Consider the following 16976-nt stretch of genomic DNA (forward strand, 5'->3'; position numbering starts at 1 on the left):
TCTGCTGTTGGCGTTTCTGTAACTGTTTTTCTAAAAGGGTTTACTAAATCATCAACAATACTGATAACACAGTTAACCAGTTCCTTATCATGATGATCCTTAAAAAAAAAACTCTTTCTTAGGACCCAGGGGTTTATTTTATCTAAAAACAGTATCAAAACTAAGAAAATTATAGCAAAATGCTTGGAACACAGCCGCAAAAGGTTTAAACAACACATACTAACAACGCCAACTAATGCCCAGTGACTGAAACACAAACTGCATTTGTTTACAAAAATCACATGTGTTGGGTGAGATTCCGATGTTTTGTTTGAGCTCTGATGCAAAATTTTCTCAACATTTCACAAAATCTGATTATGTCAAGTACTGATGCGGCTGAGTCCCTGGGTCCTACTGTATATTATAAAAGGGTTTTCCATCCCAAATGTGATCACTAGCCCCGAGACTTGCTGTGCGAAGGCTCTGACAGAGGAAGGAGAAGTTCAAGCTCCATCCTTCCCGAGCGTGCATCACCGGCAGTGTTCAGAAAGGATGGGCTAGTCGAAGGAAAGCTGTCAACAGGAGGCCCCAGCATGCTCTTATGGGGACCTCACGGGCTGCATGCATAGGAAATGTGCAGCGATGGGCTAGATAAAGTAGGGGACAGCCTTGTGACGCACAAAACTACTGCATCCTGGTTTGGGAAAATCTCCCAATAAGTAGAGGAAAGCTTGATTTCCTTGTGCTGTGGTGAGAATGGTTGGAAGCTTCTAGAACAGTGGTTTTCAACCTTCCTAATGCCGCGACCCTTTAATATAATTCCTCATGTCGTGGTGACCCGCAACCATAAAATTATTTTTGTTGCTATTTCATAGCTGTCATTTTGCTGCTATTATGAATCGTCATGTAAATATCTGATTTGCAGGATGTATTTTCATGGTTACAAATTGAACATAATGAAAGCACAGTGATTCATCACAAAAACAGTGTGTAATTCTATATTGTGAAATATTTACTTCTAATGACAAATAAATGAAATGTTGTCTTGAAGCATGGTGTAGCATAGGTAAGTCTTCATACCGGGTACTCGTATGTGGGTGTGTCTGCATGTGGAAGGACCCGCCTGGAGACAGATAGAGTGATGTCTCCGTTCCTAAGACCATCGGAAATAAGTGTTTTCTGATGATCTTAGGCAACCCCTGTGACAGGGTTGTTCGACCCCCAAGGGGGGTCGTGGCCCACAGGTTGAGAACCACTGTTCTACCACGGTGTGCAGTTTGACACCACATTCCAAACACAGTGGCAAGCGTGGAGCTGATAGACTGGGCTGAGGCTGTGTTCCCACATCAACATGGACTGTGCGGGCCACACCAGAGTTCCAGCGAGAGTCTGAGCTGCTAGGAGAATCAGTGGACCAGTAAAGACTTGGCATCAAGATGATGTGGTAAGTCTCTAAGACTAAGGGTCAAGTTTACAGACCATGAGTTTGAGCCATGGGAAAAATCAGTGTGAGACCAATTGCACCCTTTGTAGTTGCTGGTCAGTCAGGTCACAGCTCGCCCCAGCATTCCCTCAGCAGAGATAGGCCAGCACCAGGGGCCATGAGGACCTACCCCTGCTGTTAGGGAGAGCTGGTAGGTCCCCGAGCAGTCCTAGACACCAGAGAAGACTAAATGTGAATGAGGTTTGAAATCATTTTAATTGGGGGGGAAAAGGAAGTATGTTTAAGAAGCAAATCTAAGTGATGGTCTCATGTGGTGAGGAAGCATTGAAGACCACTAGAGCATTTATAGACCAAGATAAACTGCATTTTCCATGTTCTTCCATGTGATGAGTGAATTTGTAGCCTCGCCTCATTATTACAGAATATGGGAGAAATAAAGAAGAGATGTACAGAACCACATTTTCTTATTTGTAATTCAGAAATACCCAAACCCCTGAAACAGTAGTTTATATAGTTCATGTTAGGAGCCCTGGTGGCATAGTGTAGGGGGCTAATCACAATGTCAGCGGCAGGAACGCACTGGTTGATCCACGGGAGAAAGATGAGGCTGTCTGCTCCGACAATGATTTACCCTCTCAGCGATGCGGTGGACAGCTATACTCTGTCCGTCCTACAGACTTACCATGAGTTGACATCAATTTGAGGGCAATGAGGTTTATAGTCCATTTGTTGTGCTAATATATTGTGCTACAGAAATACTAATAATTATGATGAAAGGGTACTGCCCTAGATTATGTGTGGTGGTGTATAATACAAAGGGGCTTCAGAAAGTTCATGGGAAAATTCCACTGTCTTTTTTTTCCCCTGGCTATGGTAACTATACAACCTCAGGACCAAAGATGCTATTTATAAATGTCCAAAAACTTTTTGGAGCCCCCTTGTATTTTATACATGGAATGTTTGACCTTTCAACATGCTGACATTTGAATAACTCTGAAGCCCATCTGACCCAAAGTTTCAGATTAAACATCTCAAGTACATAATCCTATTCGACTTCACAGCGACCTTACAGGACACAATGGGGCATTGCCCCGTAGGGTTCACAAAGCTGTCATCGTTTTGTCAGCAGCCTGCCACTTCTTTCTCCTGCTGAAAACCTGAGGGTATCCACAGCTGACCTTTCAGTTTGCAGCCAAGCACTTAACCAGTGTGCCATCAGGGATCATATCATTCTACTACGCAACACAATGGCGACCGGCGTCCTACCTGTGGCCTCTCCCTCCCTCGTCTCCCGTATTTACAGAGCACTAAACAACTGTCCATGCTGCAAGGGCATCCACTCTCCTCTGTCCTCACCTGAGAATTCTTCAGAGTGCTGCCCCTGGAGCTCTTCAACACTAGCAAGTACTATTTGAAAATCCAAAGGTGTGGGGTACCCGCCCACACAACTGAATGTCTTTGGGCTCTCCTCCAGGGGAGCAATCCACTCTCCTTATCAGAAGGGAGTGGGCTCCACTTTGGGTGGGACCGACTACAGGGCAGTGTTTCTCAACCTTCCTCATGCCATGATCCTTTGTTGTGGTAACACACAACCATAAAATTATTTTTGTTGCTACTTCATAACTGTCATTTTGCTACTGTTATGAATTGTCATGTAAATATCTGATATGCAGGATGACCCCTGAGAAAGGGTCGTTCAACCCCCCAAAGGGCTCACGACCCACAGGTTGAGAACCACTGCTAAAGGGTCTGATTGCTCGAGCTGGCTGATAACCCTCAAGCAGATAACCTTTAAGCAGTTGACCTCCAAGTGTATAGTTACTGATACTGTTAGCAAGCAGTATCTTGGGTTTGGCATATAATATGGAGGGACAACCTGGGGAATACCCTTTCTGTTTCCCACCCAAAGCAACCACGTCTCTAATGACTCCCAAAGATGTACAGAGTCCTAGGCATTTCTTAGGAGGGAGCACAGCCTCCCAGTTCTGGAGGCCTTGCCAGCACACCCCCTCCTGTGTGGAGGCAGGATGGCTCAGAGGGGGACTAAAAGGCCATCTGGCAGCTTTTTCAAAGCACGGAAAGGCCTGAAAATCCACGTCCGAGTAACACTCTACTGAGGCAGGTCGTCCCCACGAGCACAGGGCGGCTGTCCGAGCATTTTCCCAGGCCTGCTCCTGTGCTGAGCCCATCCCTTTCTGGGTTTACTCGAACGAGCCTGTAAAAAGTTGGCAGATTTCCGGTTTTGTACTTTTGTGCTATTATTATGAGTATGTATTTTGTCCAATAGATCCTTTCACTGTCTGTGCAAAGCATGCTTTTCATTTTTGCCTATTTTCTAGCCCACCACTTTACTGAATCAATTCAAGTAGTCTTGAAGTTGATTTCTTTGGATATTCAAATTACGCAATCATCATCTCCAAGAAAGGCGGGATTTTCTTTTATTTTTTTGTTGTTGTTACATCTTTCCTGATATTTGTACCCATTTTTGTTTCATCTGAGCATTTTGACCATAATTTCTATAGTAGTCTTGCGTGCCAATGGTTGTACCAGGAATTTTTGTTGTCATTGTTTGATTTCCACAAGAATAGCTTTTTCTGTAAGCATCCATGTCTTGCTCAATATTGAAATCTATGTCTTCTCTAAAGAAGACACAGCTTCCCTGAAGAGTTCATATGTAGAATCGGCTTCCATCCCACACCATAGGCCCCAGGGCTTCAAGTGGTGATTAGTAGGGTCTTGGACTAACCAGAACGCTCTTTGGAAGCGAGGACAGTACGGCGTTGTCTCACACGCTAAGGGCATGTTATGAGGAGAGACCAGCGGCTGGACAGGGCCTTGGGATTGGTGAAGTAGGATCCGTGGGAAAGAGCAGGCCCTCGAGGAGATGAACTGACACGGTGGCTGCAACGATGGGCTCAAGCCTGGCCCCAACTGTGAGGATGGCACAGGGCCGGGCAGCGCTTCCTTCTCTGGGACACGGGGTTGCTATGAGTCAGACCTGACTTGATAGCACCCAACGTAGTAGGGACTCTGGAGGGACACGGCCAGTTGTGTCTCTGCTCTGACAAACACGTGCTCTCAATGAGTCAGAATTGAGGGATGGCATGGGTCTGCATTGGTTTTGATTTAGATGGTCAATGGTAGAAGGACTGCCTCTCATACTGGAGACCTACGTTAATACCAACCGATGCACTCATGAGAGGTGTCTACCTTGTTTCCCCTGGTAGTTTCTAAATCCTCTTCAAACACTCCATATTCCTTGAGCTACAAGTCATCTGACTCTACTATGCACCACTATGCTCTCAGCTGTTGACCTTCCAGACAGCCCCCCTTAGTCACTACTTACCAGAATCGGACTGGCTTCCTTTTGAGCTCTAGTCAACACCCTTGGGACCCAAGGACCTTGACACCTGTGATCTCCAGCATTCATTTCTCTACATTCACCTTCCACTTCCACTTCTCGGTATTTCAGTGGTTTGGCCTCTTCAACTCAAACCATCTTTTCCATTAGCCAGTCCCAGGCATACCCTTGCCCCGGCCATCACCAGTAATTATATACTATCTCCAAAACTCAGCCAAGGCTTTGGCAAAAATCAAATGTGATTTGTTTTTACCAAAGTTGTTCTTTGATTAGGCCTCTCACCAGAGTGGAGCCAGGACAAATGTTCTAGGAGAACTGTCTGGGAAGTTATCCTGGGACTAGAAAGGGGAAATATTGGGGTGAAATGAGTGGAGCCAAGACAAATGTTCTAGGAGAATTGTCTGTGAAGTTAGCCTGGGCCTAGAAAGGAGAAATATTGGGGTGAAATGATGCCATGATGTTCTATGTTCTTTTTAAGTGGCCTAAGGCTATAACCAACCAACCTTACCAGTCTACTCATGATTCTTTTGTCAAAGATCCAATGCTCCTGTTAGATGTGATTCTCTCATAGTCCTTAGAACAAGTCCATTTAAATTTGTGTTGCCAGAGATTTTAGTCACTTTCCTTTATTAGCCCCATCTTTCCTTAACTGTAGCCATGCTTTGAGGGAAATGAGCAATTAGTATACGTGAAAGCATGTAACTCCTGTGTTTTAGTACCTGGACTCTGGATTAAAATCCTTCTGCATTGCGTTTGTGATGCTAGTGCTGTTACTAGGTTACCACTGAGTCGCCTCTGGCCATAGTAACTCTGCACACCAGCACGGAACACTGCACTGTGCCGTCCTTACAACTGTTCCTCTGCTTGAGCCCAGTGTCGCAGCTCCTAGTCAACCCATTGTGACCAGAGCCTACCTGTTTTGCTGTCCTTCCACTTCACCAAGCATGACGTCCTCCAGGGACTTGTCTCTCGTGGCAGTATGTCCAAAGTCTGTGAGATGAAACCTTGCCATCTTGCCTCTGGGTAGCACACAGGCCATATGTCTTCTAAGATTTGTTTGTCCTTTTAGCGGTCCACGGTATTTTCAACATTCTTCTCCAGCACCACAATTCCAATGCGCTGATGTTTCTTTGGTCTTCCTTATTCAATGTCTCACTTTCACATACATATGAGGCAATGGAGAAGCCCTGGCTTGGAGCAGGTGCACCTTAGTCCTCAATGTAACATCCTTGCTTCTCAATACTCTAAAGAGGTTTTTGTGCAGCTGATTTCCCCAATGCAATATGTCTTTTGGTCTCTCGGCTGCTGCTTCTGTGAGCATTGATGGTGTGTCCAAGCAAGACAGAATCTTTTGCAACTTCAACCTTTTCTCCATTTAGCATGATGTTACCTATTGGGCTTTGTTGCTTCCCTGATAGATGGCTGCTTGTTTATCTTCAAGCCTTTAAGACCCTAGATGTTATATCTTGTAATAGCCAGACATAATCAGCTTTCCTCATTAATTAGCTTATGCACCCATTTTGTCTTCAGCGATCTTGTTGGAAAGGTGAGCATCACAGAATGCCAGGTTATTAGAGCAAAGTGTTTTTGCATTGAGGGAGGACTTGAGTAGGGGCCCAAAGTCCATCTGCTACCTTAATACTTAACCTATAAATATATGTACGCACACCTATATCATTTTATATTAATATCTGTATATGTGTATGTGCCTGTTTATAACTCTATATATGTCTTTTGACTCCTAGCTCCTTCCTCTATTTCCTTTTACTTTCCTCCTCTCCCACTCTCATGTTCCATCTTCTTTCAGCTCTCTGTACTTCCTCTTGGAAATCTTTATCCTTTGAGACTCTTTCCAACACTTTTTTAAAAAAAGCAACAAAAAGAAGTACAGTATTATTGCCACAGAAGGCACAATGACTGTAAATGGGGCAGCGTATTGATTTCCGATTTTGTTTCCCTAAACACGAGAGGGGTTTCTTAGTCTTTTGGATACAGCGGTGTCACCCTGGGTTAATATCTTCACTCAAATAAAAACTTCTATATGTAGTTTCTGAACAGTAACTTCTAATTCTAACCACCTCATCCCATTGGAATGGTTTTCTTCTAAAGATCGTAACCTTACAGTTTACTGGAAACTTTTATACTCTGATTCAAACTTAAAAGGTTTAGAATCATACAGAGTTTTTAAATAATGGTTTATTGAGGACAAGACATTTTAAAATCCTCTAGTTCAAATTCCAAACTTAAGGTGAGGAACTTGGCTCTTAAGACAGTAAATTCAATAACTATTTCATAGTCTCAAAAATAGTTCAATAATTTTCCCCCAGTACACGACATTTAATCCCTTTCCTGCATTTCCAGGAACTGAAAGTTGGTGGTTCAAATTCACTAGCTGCTATGCAGGAAAAAGATGAGGCAGTCTGTTTCCCTAAAGGTTTACAGCCTCGGAAACCCTACAGAGCAGTCTGCACCATCCTGTGGGGTCACCATGAGTTAGAATAACCTTGATAATGGGTTTTCATTTTCTGCACTTCATTCTCATTGATGAAACATTTTCTGAATCAAATTAACATTCTATAACTATAAACACTGCTTTCCAATCACAGTAAGGATCTCTTGAGTTCTTCTCTTAACCACCAATCAGGATCCTTTACTAGAAGCTTGGTCTTGATTGGTGGAAGTAAGCTTTAACAGTAGAATGCCCAGGAGTCAACAAAAAAAGCATAGCAACAACTCCGTTTGCTGTCCCACTACCCTCAGTCTGCGCCAACCTGGACGCCTTCATCCAAGATGCGGTGGCCTCTATGTTTTATATGAAGGCTCCAATTCACCATTCAGCTGTGACCCACCTTGTAACATGGCGATCCAAGACAGACGGGGAAATAAAGCCGAGCGGCAGAGCTAAATCAAGTGTATTCCCAGGTAAACGAGACAAAGGCTTGACTACCTTTGAAATGGATTGGTCTGAGGAGCCTCAGCCACAAGGCACAAAGACCCTCCAAGTGCACAGGAACTGTATGGATGGCCAAGGTCACCCAATGCAGCACAGACTGAGAGGACTGACAAACAGGCCCCTCCATCAATTCCACGCCATGGAAACAGGGAGAAAAGCTATGGAGGGCCTGGGTTTCCTGGAAATGATCACTTGCATTCTAAAGCTGGTATCTCAGAGCTCAGACAGTGAGCAAGCATGCTTTGTACACACAGACTCTGACCCAGAGTTTCAGATAAGACATCTTGAGTGCATAGTTGGGTGCCAAAGAAGTGTGGGATGACTTCTTTGTGCTCTTCTGGAGACAACGCTCTCACCATCTTATACCCTGTTCTCGTTACAGAACACACGTCGTGGTGCCAGGATGATGTTATCCAGTGAAAAGATGCCCACGAACTCCATTCATCCCTCGATCATAACCCAGGATGCTGTTAACCAAAAGTGGACCCAGGGAGAGGAGGGTACAAGTCTTGATGTCTACTCTTTCTTGGGAAAAATTTCCCCTAAAGTGAATTGTGTAGGCGCGTGCTAATGAGAGACTAGGAGTGTGTGCCAGAATGCTTTCAAGGCACAGGTTAATTTTCCAGTCCTTCCTAGCCTTCCCACAAGACAACTGCTAAGTGTTTCTCTGCTAGCAAGTCATCCATCAGTAGTGATCTCACCAGGAGATCCTGACCCTGATTTTATGGTCAGCACCTGTGGAGAGCCTTCTGGAAGAAAGAGGTCAGGTGCCTTTTCTATTGAGGACAGCACGGCTTTGCTTTTTTGCATACAGGCTTAAAGCCATACTCAGTGGGGGATGGCTAGCTGACTAGAAGGCAGTTAAGGCTGAAAGGAAGACTAACTACAAGGCAGCTTTGCCCAAACTGCAACCAGCACTAAGACTTCAACTTCATTGCCCAGGTTTCTGCTGGGCAGTGAACAGGGTAACTTTGAAGATGAGTAAACCAACATTTCCTGCTTGGACCTGGCTTGGTGTTAGGCACTTCAAAGCACGTAAGCTATAAGGAGTTGACAATCGTCTGAAGGCATTTACATCTTAATTTGAGGGAAGAGAAGTGTTGGTGTATGGCAACAATAAAACCACAAGGATTATGTGGTAGGTGTCTGGTCAGTGCCAGCAGACATTGTGTATGTGTTGTAGGAAGCTAAAGAACATGGTAGTTTAAGAAGAGATTTATTTTAATGAGATGGTTGTATATTAGGTTGAACTGAACAGGAGGGAATTCTGGGTAAAGGAATTACTATGAGCAAAAGCACGGAGACAAGACTCATCGAGAAACGAAGACCAGGCAAGTGTAGTTGAAGTCAAGACTTTATAATGGTCTCAAAGGTCCAAAAAATTCTTCAGAAGAACATACTTCCTAAGGTTTACCTGGAGGTTCAGAGGACACATTTGAAAATGCTTCCCCTACTTTTGTGGCAAACTTGAACTTAATACTTTGTCGAGTTAAGTGAGATTGACAGAATTCGATGCATTCTACGCACTTTGTTATTTCAGGCAGGAACATTCTGGTTCTATGATTAAACGTGGAAATATTTGTCTTTTTTTGGTTGTTCCCAATTAGATCATTACAGCCATGCTCATCTGGTAGATAAGGCATTGCAGCTCTTGCTGGAAAAAATAAGAAACGGGGACTCTCAGGCCTATTTCCTACGAGGTCAACTATATTTTGAAGAGGTATAATTTCTTTGTTCTCATGTCCTCTAATGCTGTTGTCAGGTGATTGTGACAATTTTATTATAAAGTTCATTGCATGTTACACTAGGGGCATGCTCTTCCAATGATATTGATTATGTATGAGGCTTTGAGTAATATGCTGGTACCAGCTTTAGGGGGTAGCGGACGTTTCCTCATAAAACTGATCCTAATGGACCCTTCTCCTAGCCGTACTTCTCAGGGTACCCCAGCATAATAAATAAGAATGGAGAGGGCCACTCCCTTTTCCCTCCATATGGGAACAGGTAAAGTGATTTTCATTTCTAGAGGAGAATCAGGGTCTTCAATGATTATTCATAGAAAGCATTTTATGCATATTACATATTTCAAATAAATATATAAGCATTTTCTTTTTTAGATTTTTTAAATTAAATAATCATTTTATTAGGGGCTCATACAACTCATCACAATCTGTACATACGTCATTTGTGTCCAAGATTTTTAATGTAGAGTGTGAACAGATCTCTTGAGGAGGCTGTCGTACTCGTTCAGTCAAGGAAGGCTGGCCTTGCCATAGTGAGAGTGCAGCTGGGTGCTGGGTTTATTTAAAATAATCCTTGAATAATGATACCACTAACTGAAAAAGACAGATGTGTGGGCAGTGGGGAGAAGTTCATTTTGTAGGGAAATGAGTACCATCGTTTCGTTTTTAGGCCATATCACTGTGAGATACCCATTAGCCAACTGAGTAGACATGGTTCAAGGTATGGACTTCCGTGTGAGTCTAGGTTCCACAGATGGGGTCGCAGGCATGGCCCTGAGTTTTGTCAGCATGTGATGGGCAGTTCTAAGAATGAACACTCAAAGTGCTTCCTTTCTCTTGCTCTCCTTCAGCACTCTCCCATCCAGGCAAACGTCGCCAGAAAGAATGAGTTCCAACCACTCATTCATTGAGCCATTTATTCATCGTCTACTGTCTCATTGCTTTTTCACACCGTTTTATTGGCATAGACTGCACATAGCACACGACTCGACCGTTTGACCTTATTAAAAAGAGTTGTGCACAAATGTACCTATGTGCTTGACAATGGATGTTGTATGGATTGTGGTAAGAATTGTACGAGCCCCCAATAAAATGGGTTAAAAAAAAAGATATGACAAAATAATACTTTATAAATTATCAAGGGTTCATGAGGGAGGGGGTGTGGGGAGGGAGGGGAAAATGAGGAGCTGAAACCAAGGACTCAAGTAGAAAACAAATGTTTTGAGAATGATGATGGCAACAAATGTACAAATGTGCTTGACACATGTATGTATGTATGGATTGTGATAAGAGTTGTAGGAGTCCCCAATAAAATGATTTAAAATAATAAAACTTTAAAAATAAAGTCGTGCAATCACCAGCACAATCAATTTGGAACGTGTTCTTGCTGCACTCGCCTCATGGCTTTTCAGTGTCGATTGTTGTTGGCATTTTGCTGTCATTTTGATGGATTATCAATTTGTTAATGGATTCTTATTTGTGAGAGAGATATCCACTTGTTTGTTCGTTTCTCCAAAGTTCTGTTTCTGGAGCCCAGTGGTCCAAGGAACCACTGCTCAACTCCCGAAGGCGCTGGTTTCCACCATCGCAGCTCTGCTGCGCCGTCGCAGAAGGCAATCATTTCTGGGCTTCACCTTGGCACATTTACTGTCAGTCTTCCGATGAGCAAGGGACCTTCGATAAATGGCATGGCATTTCCACTTTGATGGGAGAGTGGCCGGAAGAGAAGGCTGGAGAAACGTGTCTTTTTCCATGTCTGCTCCCCTGCTAGAAATTGGCAACGCCCGACGAGCATGGGACGGCATGGTCACCTTCCTGAGCTGTTTCCCACCCCGCACTAGTGTGCAGGCAGCCAGGCGAGCCTGCGTGTAGGGCGCCGAGCCATCAGTTTGTGAGTTTGGCCTGAGCAGAGAGTGTAAGTGAAGAGAGTCTAAGGGACTCACCAGACCCCTCCGGGTCACTGCCTTCACTTGTCCTATTGAATGATGCGGTTGGTTCCGACTCACACTGACCCCATGTTCAACAGGACGAAACTCTGCCTGGTCTTAGTCTGAGCCCATGGTCGCAGCCACGGTGTCAGTCCCTCTGGTGGAGGGTCCTGTTCACTGCCCCTCTGCTTTTCCAAGCACCACGTCCTTCTCCAGGGACTGGGCTCTTCTGACAGCATAACGTGTCCAGTTGTCTCAGGCAGGGTCGGTTTCATTGATGTTCTGCGGTAGCGATGTGTTGTCCCTGACGTACCGGAAAATTCCACAAATCTGATGTTATCTTTTGTACAACTCAACTCACTGTAAGATGAAAATGGAATATTTGGTTGGGATTAGTTTGCAAGTATAATAAGAATAACTCTTTTTCTGGGGATTCATAGGGATGGTATGACGAAGCATTAGAACAGTTTGAAGAGATCAAGGAGAATGATCATCAAGCAATTTACCAACTAGGAGTCATGTATTATGATGGGCTGGGGACGACTCAAGATGCTGTAAGTTGTTTCTTGCTTTGTTTTTGCCTTTTTCCCTCCACAGTCGTTATGGTTTCATATGGGAGTATTTGACAGAATTAAAATATATTTTAATACTATCTCTCCATCTTTATATTCCAGTGGTGTCTGAACTTTTGGCACTTTAAAGTTTATCAGAGGTCATTTTTACATTTGTGTGGAAAAACAAAATTATCTTCTTTTTTGTCCCTCTCCACCCCTAACTCCAACCCCTTCCAGATTTAAGTTGGGCTACTAAAAAGAATGAGTCTCTTTTTACGTGAACTTTTGGTAAGTTTTCATTGAATGACTCTTCCCGAGTGCTGGAGGTGGGTGATTTTTCCAGGAAGGTCCCACCTCCTACTAATGTGCATGAGGGCCGCTCGGCTGGAGCTGCGTCTGGGTCAAGTTGGGGGTTACACGCTCATCCGTGTGGCTGATAAGGCAGAAGTGAGTTTCGGATTTCTTTTCTGAGCAGAAGTCTCCTAGTTAACAGAATATCCGACATGTTAAAATATTTCCTCAAAATTATAGAAATTTCCTTCAAGTAGCATGACTTCAGACCAGGTGGCATTTTTATGTACTGAGTAAATCATCAAAGTATCTCAAGCACTAAAAAGGAGTCCATGCGGCACTGTGGGGTCAGCTTTGCTCTGACCCCAAAGTCAGCAGTTTGAACTCATCAGCTGCTCCACAGAAGAGAGATGAGGCTGTCTGCTCCTGAAAAGATTATAGCCTCAGTAAGTCCACGGTGCAGTTCTACTTCGGTCCTATATGGTCACTATAGTTGGAATCAAGTCCACGGTAATGGGTTTTTCATTTATTTGTATAACAACAGATCTTAAGGGAGAGAAAAATATCTATATATATATACACACACACTTCATATGGTAAACCTGCTCAGAAATAAATACATTATTGTAATTATACAACTTGAATCTCTGAAGGTTCAATTAGAATTTTCTAATTCTGATGTACCTAGAAAATGTTCCTTCCTACCATCAGCTATGACTAACGTCTGCTTTGAAATGCTTTGTACGGGGCCATGGACCTTGCAGGGGGCAGCTTCTCTTTTTACCTACCTACTCATTGAACTTGGAAGGGGGAGGGGAGGGAGGCAAAACATGAAACGACGACCCTCTAGTGGACATTGATGGGACTGCATGCCAGGCAGCAACAGTAAGTTCGAAGAACGATTGTGAGCAGCGTCCTGCAGGATGGGGAAGCGTTTCCTTCTCTTGTACATAGGGTCGCTGTGAGTCAGAACCGACTTGATGGCACCTAACAACGGACACTATAGGTGTGAGTTGTCACAATGATTAAGTGCTTGACAGCGAAGCTAAAGGTTGGTAGTATGAGCCCACCCAGAGGAGCTTCAGGAGTAGCAGTTAATGTGTTTCTGAAAGGTCCTGACAACCATCAGTTATTGTAAAGAACAGAGTGTAAGATAAATGTTAGTGTACATAATAGACTTTAAGGGCAAAGTAACCAATGCTTTTTTTCTACAATTGGAGATAAGCATTTTCTTTCTTCTGTAGTTAAAAATTATTCTGTTTTTGTAGAAATGAAGCCCAAAAAGGAGCACAGGAGTAGGTCACAGTGAATGACTAGAAGGAAATGCCACCCCCAAAGAGCCTTCGTGGGGGGTCCTTTGCATCTACAGATAATCCCATGAGAAGCTTTTGCTCTCTTTAAGCATCCTTTTCATGGAAAATGGGCATGAACTTACACAAAGCTGTCTGTTGGGGCAATTATCTTCCATAGGGTCACTGGCATGCCATGGGGTCGTTTCACGGGACCTGACCCTGTTTCTGGGCCCAGACTACCCCACTGTCTCCAACTGTGCATCTTGCACAGACCACACCTTAAAAAGCTACTCAAAATAGGTACACTATCATAACACACATGCCATGTATGTACTATATAAATATTAAGTATATAGTATATATAAAAGATAGAAATATGTTTTTTGAGGCTATTTGCACCCGTAAGGATTTAGATCCTCGGAAATTCTATATAGGGTCACTGAGTCAGAATTAACTCGATAACAGTATATGTTTATACACAATTTTAAAAAATCATTTCATTGGGGGGCTCATATAGCTCTTATCAGTCTATACATCCATCGTGTCAAACACATTTGTACATATGTTGCCATCATCATTTTCATAACATTTTCTTTCTACTTGAGCCCTTGGTATCGGCTCATTTTCCCCCTTCCCTCCCCATCCTCTCTCCCTCCTTCATGAACCCTTGATAATTTATAAATTATTAGTTTTTCATGTCTTACACTGACCAATGTCTCCCTTTACCTACTTTTCTGTTGTCTTTCTACCTGGGAAGGGATTATATGTAGATCATTGTGATCAGTTCCCCCCTTCTCCTTCCACCTCCCCCCTACCCTCCTGCTATCACTACTCTCATTATTGGTCCTGAGGGGTTCATCTGTCCTGGATTCCTTGTTTCCAGCTCTTATCTGTACCAGTGCACATGCTCTGGTCTAATCAGATTTGTAAAGTAGAATTGGGGTGAAGACAGTGGGTGGAGGAAGCATTAAAGAACTAGAGGAAAGTTGTGTTTTTTCGTTGCTACACTGCACCCTGACTGGCTCATCTCTTCCTTGTGACCCTTCTGTAAGGGGATGTCCAATTGTCTACAGATGGGCTTTGGGTCTCCACTCCACGCCCCCCCTCATTCACATTGGTATGATTTTCTGTTCTTTGATGATTGATACCTGATCTCATCGACCTTGTGATCACATAGATGGTGTGCTTCTTCCACGAGGGCTTTGTTGCTTCTGAGCTAGATGACTACTTGTTTATCTTCAAGCCTTTAAGATCCCAGATGCCATATCTTTTGATAGGTGGGCACCATCAGCTTTCTTCACTTTTGCTTACGTACCCATTTTGTCTTCAGTGATCACGTACACCTTTTGTAAAGTATTTTTTGTAATATTATTAGAAGGTAAGAGTTCTATGTGAATGTTTTCTCTTCAATCTTCTCTATTCTTTATTTGGATTCAGGCCTTACAGAGCGGAAGGAGGTTGTCTTTTCTAAGTGTTAAGAAGAGGCACAGTGGAGGACAGTAGAAAAGGACTTTACTTTTTACCATCAAAAGACAAGGAGAATCTCTTTCCAATGGGGGATTATAACACGTGTCTTACTTCTCTGACAAGTTATATATGTATATATATATATATAATTTGTATGTTTCCCCCCCTTAAGGAATCTATAGGCTTATAAAATTTTTTAAATCCCCCAAATATAGGTATGCATTTGTTTCCCTTACCTAGAATACATCATTTCATAATTTTTTAACTCACTGGAAGACCTCTGTTACTTCTGCAATATTCCTTTCTTTTATCGCAATAAACTTTTAAGTTAACTTTCACCTTTTGCAAAACCCATTTGCAGGAATATTCTTCTCTGTCAGGCATGCCCAGCAGTATCTTTACAAAAACCTGGAAAGAAACGTGCCCTTGACCTCACATCTCCCACCTATTTTCTTCCCTTGACAATCAGGCTTGACAAAACTGTCCACACAAACCACCCCGCTCCTCGCCCTCTCCTTCGCCCAGACTCCAGCCGTGCGCAGAGCTGCGTAAGTGTGAATCCCGCAGCTCTCCGGGGTCGTTAGCCTGAAGGTGGATTCGCTTTGTTCATTGGTCTCACTGGGCAACAGTGTTTGTTGTGAATTACAGGCCTCATTCTTTGAACGCCCTCCTCCCTTGGTATCTTTGAACACCCAATTCCCCTGGTTTTGTGTGGAGAATATAGAGATGTGCAACTGTGTTTATTATTCATCTACTTTTCTATGCTTGAACATTTTTATATAAAAGGGTCTGAAAAAGAACTCATAATCAATACCAAACCATATATGGAAAAAGTCCAAACCAGACCCACTGCCGTTGATTCAATTCTGACTCCTCCCAAGCCTCTAGTTTCCTGGACTGGTCATTACAGAAGCAGCCGCCATGGCTTTCTCTCACAGACTGAGTGGCTGGTGGATTTGAACCGCTCGTCTTTGATTAGCAGCAGGCTGCTTTACCCACTAGACCAACAGGGCTCCCTAATGCAACCACAGGCAAATATTACTTGAGTAAATTCCTCTGTTAAAAGAGTAAATAAGCAAATAAAACAAACATTTAAATGGCTAGAAGTATATAAGTCGCTAGAAGTATGCAGTTTTAGGAGTCAGGGCCTTCTTTGTTGTCCGTTCTTAGTCTGGAAGCTCTGCTGAAACATGTTCACGCTGGGTGACAGCTGGCATTTGAAACGACCAGTGACAGAGCTCCCAGCATCACACAGACCACCACAGTACGACAAGACCATCCAACAGTGGCAGCAGCACATCGACAGGCAGCTGCCAGAAGCTGAGGCCGGATTCAGAAGAGACACGCAGCAAGGGCGATCATTGCTGAGGTCAGATGGATCTTGGCTCAAAGCAGAAAATGCCAGAAAGATGTTTACTTGTGTTTCCCACTAAGCAAAGGCATTCGAATGCGTGGACCATAATAAATTGTGGCTAACAATGTTGAGAATGGGAATTCTAAAACAGTTCATTGTGCTCATGTGGGTGGAACTTGTACATGGATCAAGAGGAAGTCGTGTGAACAGAACAAGGGAATATGGCACGGTTAAAAATCAGGAAAGGTGTGGGACAGGGTTGTACCTTACCTTCTCACCATCCGTGTTCAATCTGTGCTGAGCCAGTCATCAGAGAGTCTGGATGATAGGGAGAAGCATCAGGATCTGAGGAAGGGTTAGTCACAACTTGCAAATGAAGATCAGATTGTAGCCTTCTGTATGGATTAAAACTCATGCCAAGAAGTCCAACATCTTCACAGCTGGACCAAATAAGGAACATTATGATAAATGGAGAAAAGGTTGAAGTTGTCAAGGATTTTGTCTTGCTTGGATCCACAATCAATAGAGATCAAAGGACACATTGCATTGGGTAAATCAGCTGCACAAGACTTCTTTAGAAAAATGAGGACCTAATGTCGGGGGTTTAAGTG

The 16976-nt window shown here is 43.4% G+C and overlaps 1 protein-coding gene across 3 annotated transcripts in view; it reads left to right on the forward strand.

Annotated features, from left to right (window-relative positions):
• The window catches only part of LOC101646405 (LRP2 binding protein), a 42436-nt gene that overhangs the window by 7120 nt on the left and 18340 nt on the right, over positions 1-16976 (forward strand). For all 3 annotated transcript variants that reach the window (XM_045286602.1, XM_004696468.2, XM_045286603.1), the window contains 3 exons: positions 8120-8237; positions 9345-9457; positions 11848-11961. In XM_045286602.1, coding sequence (XP_045142537.1) covers positions 8120-8237; positions 9345-9457; positions 11848-11961 — 345 coding nt within the window. The remainder of the gene's footprint in view (positions 1-8119; positions 8238-9344; positions 9458-11847; positions 11962-16976) is intronic.

Source organism: Echinops telfairi, unplaced genomic scaffold, assembly GCF_000313985.2.
Source record: "Echinops telfairi isolate 266 unplaced genomic scaffold, ASM31398v2 ScPeMD7_9;HRSCAF=40, whole genome shotgun sequence".
NCBI classification, from domain to species: Eukaryota; Metazoa; Chordata; class Mammalia; order Afrosoricida; family Tenrecidae; genus Echinops; species Echinops telfairi.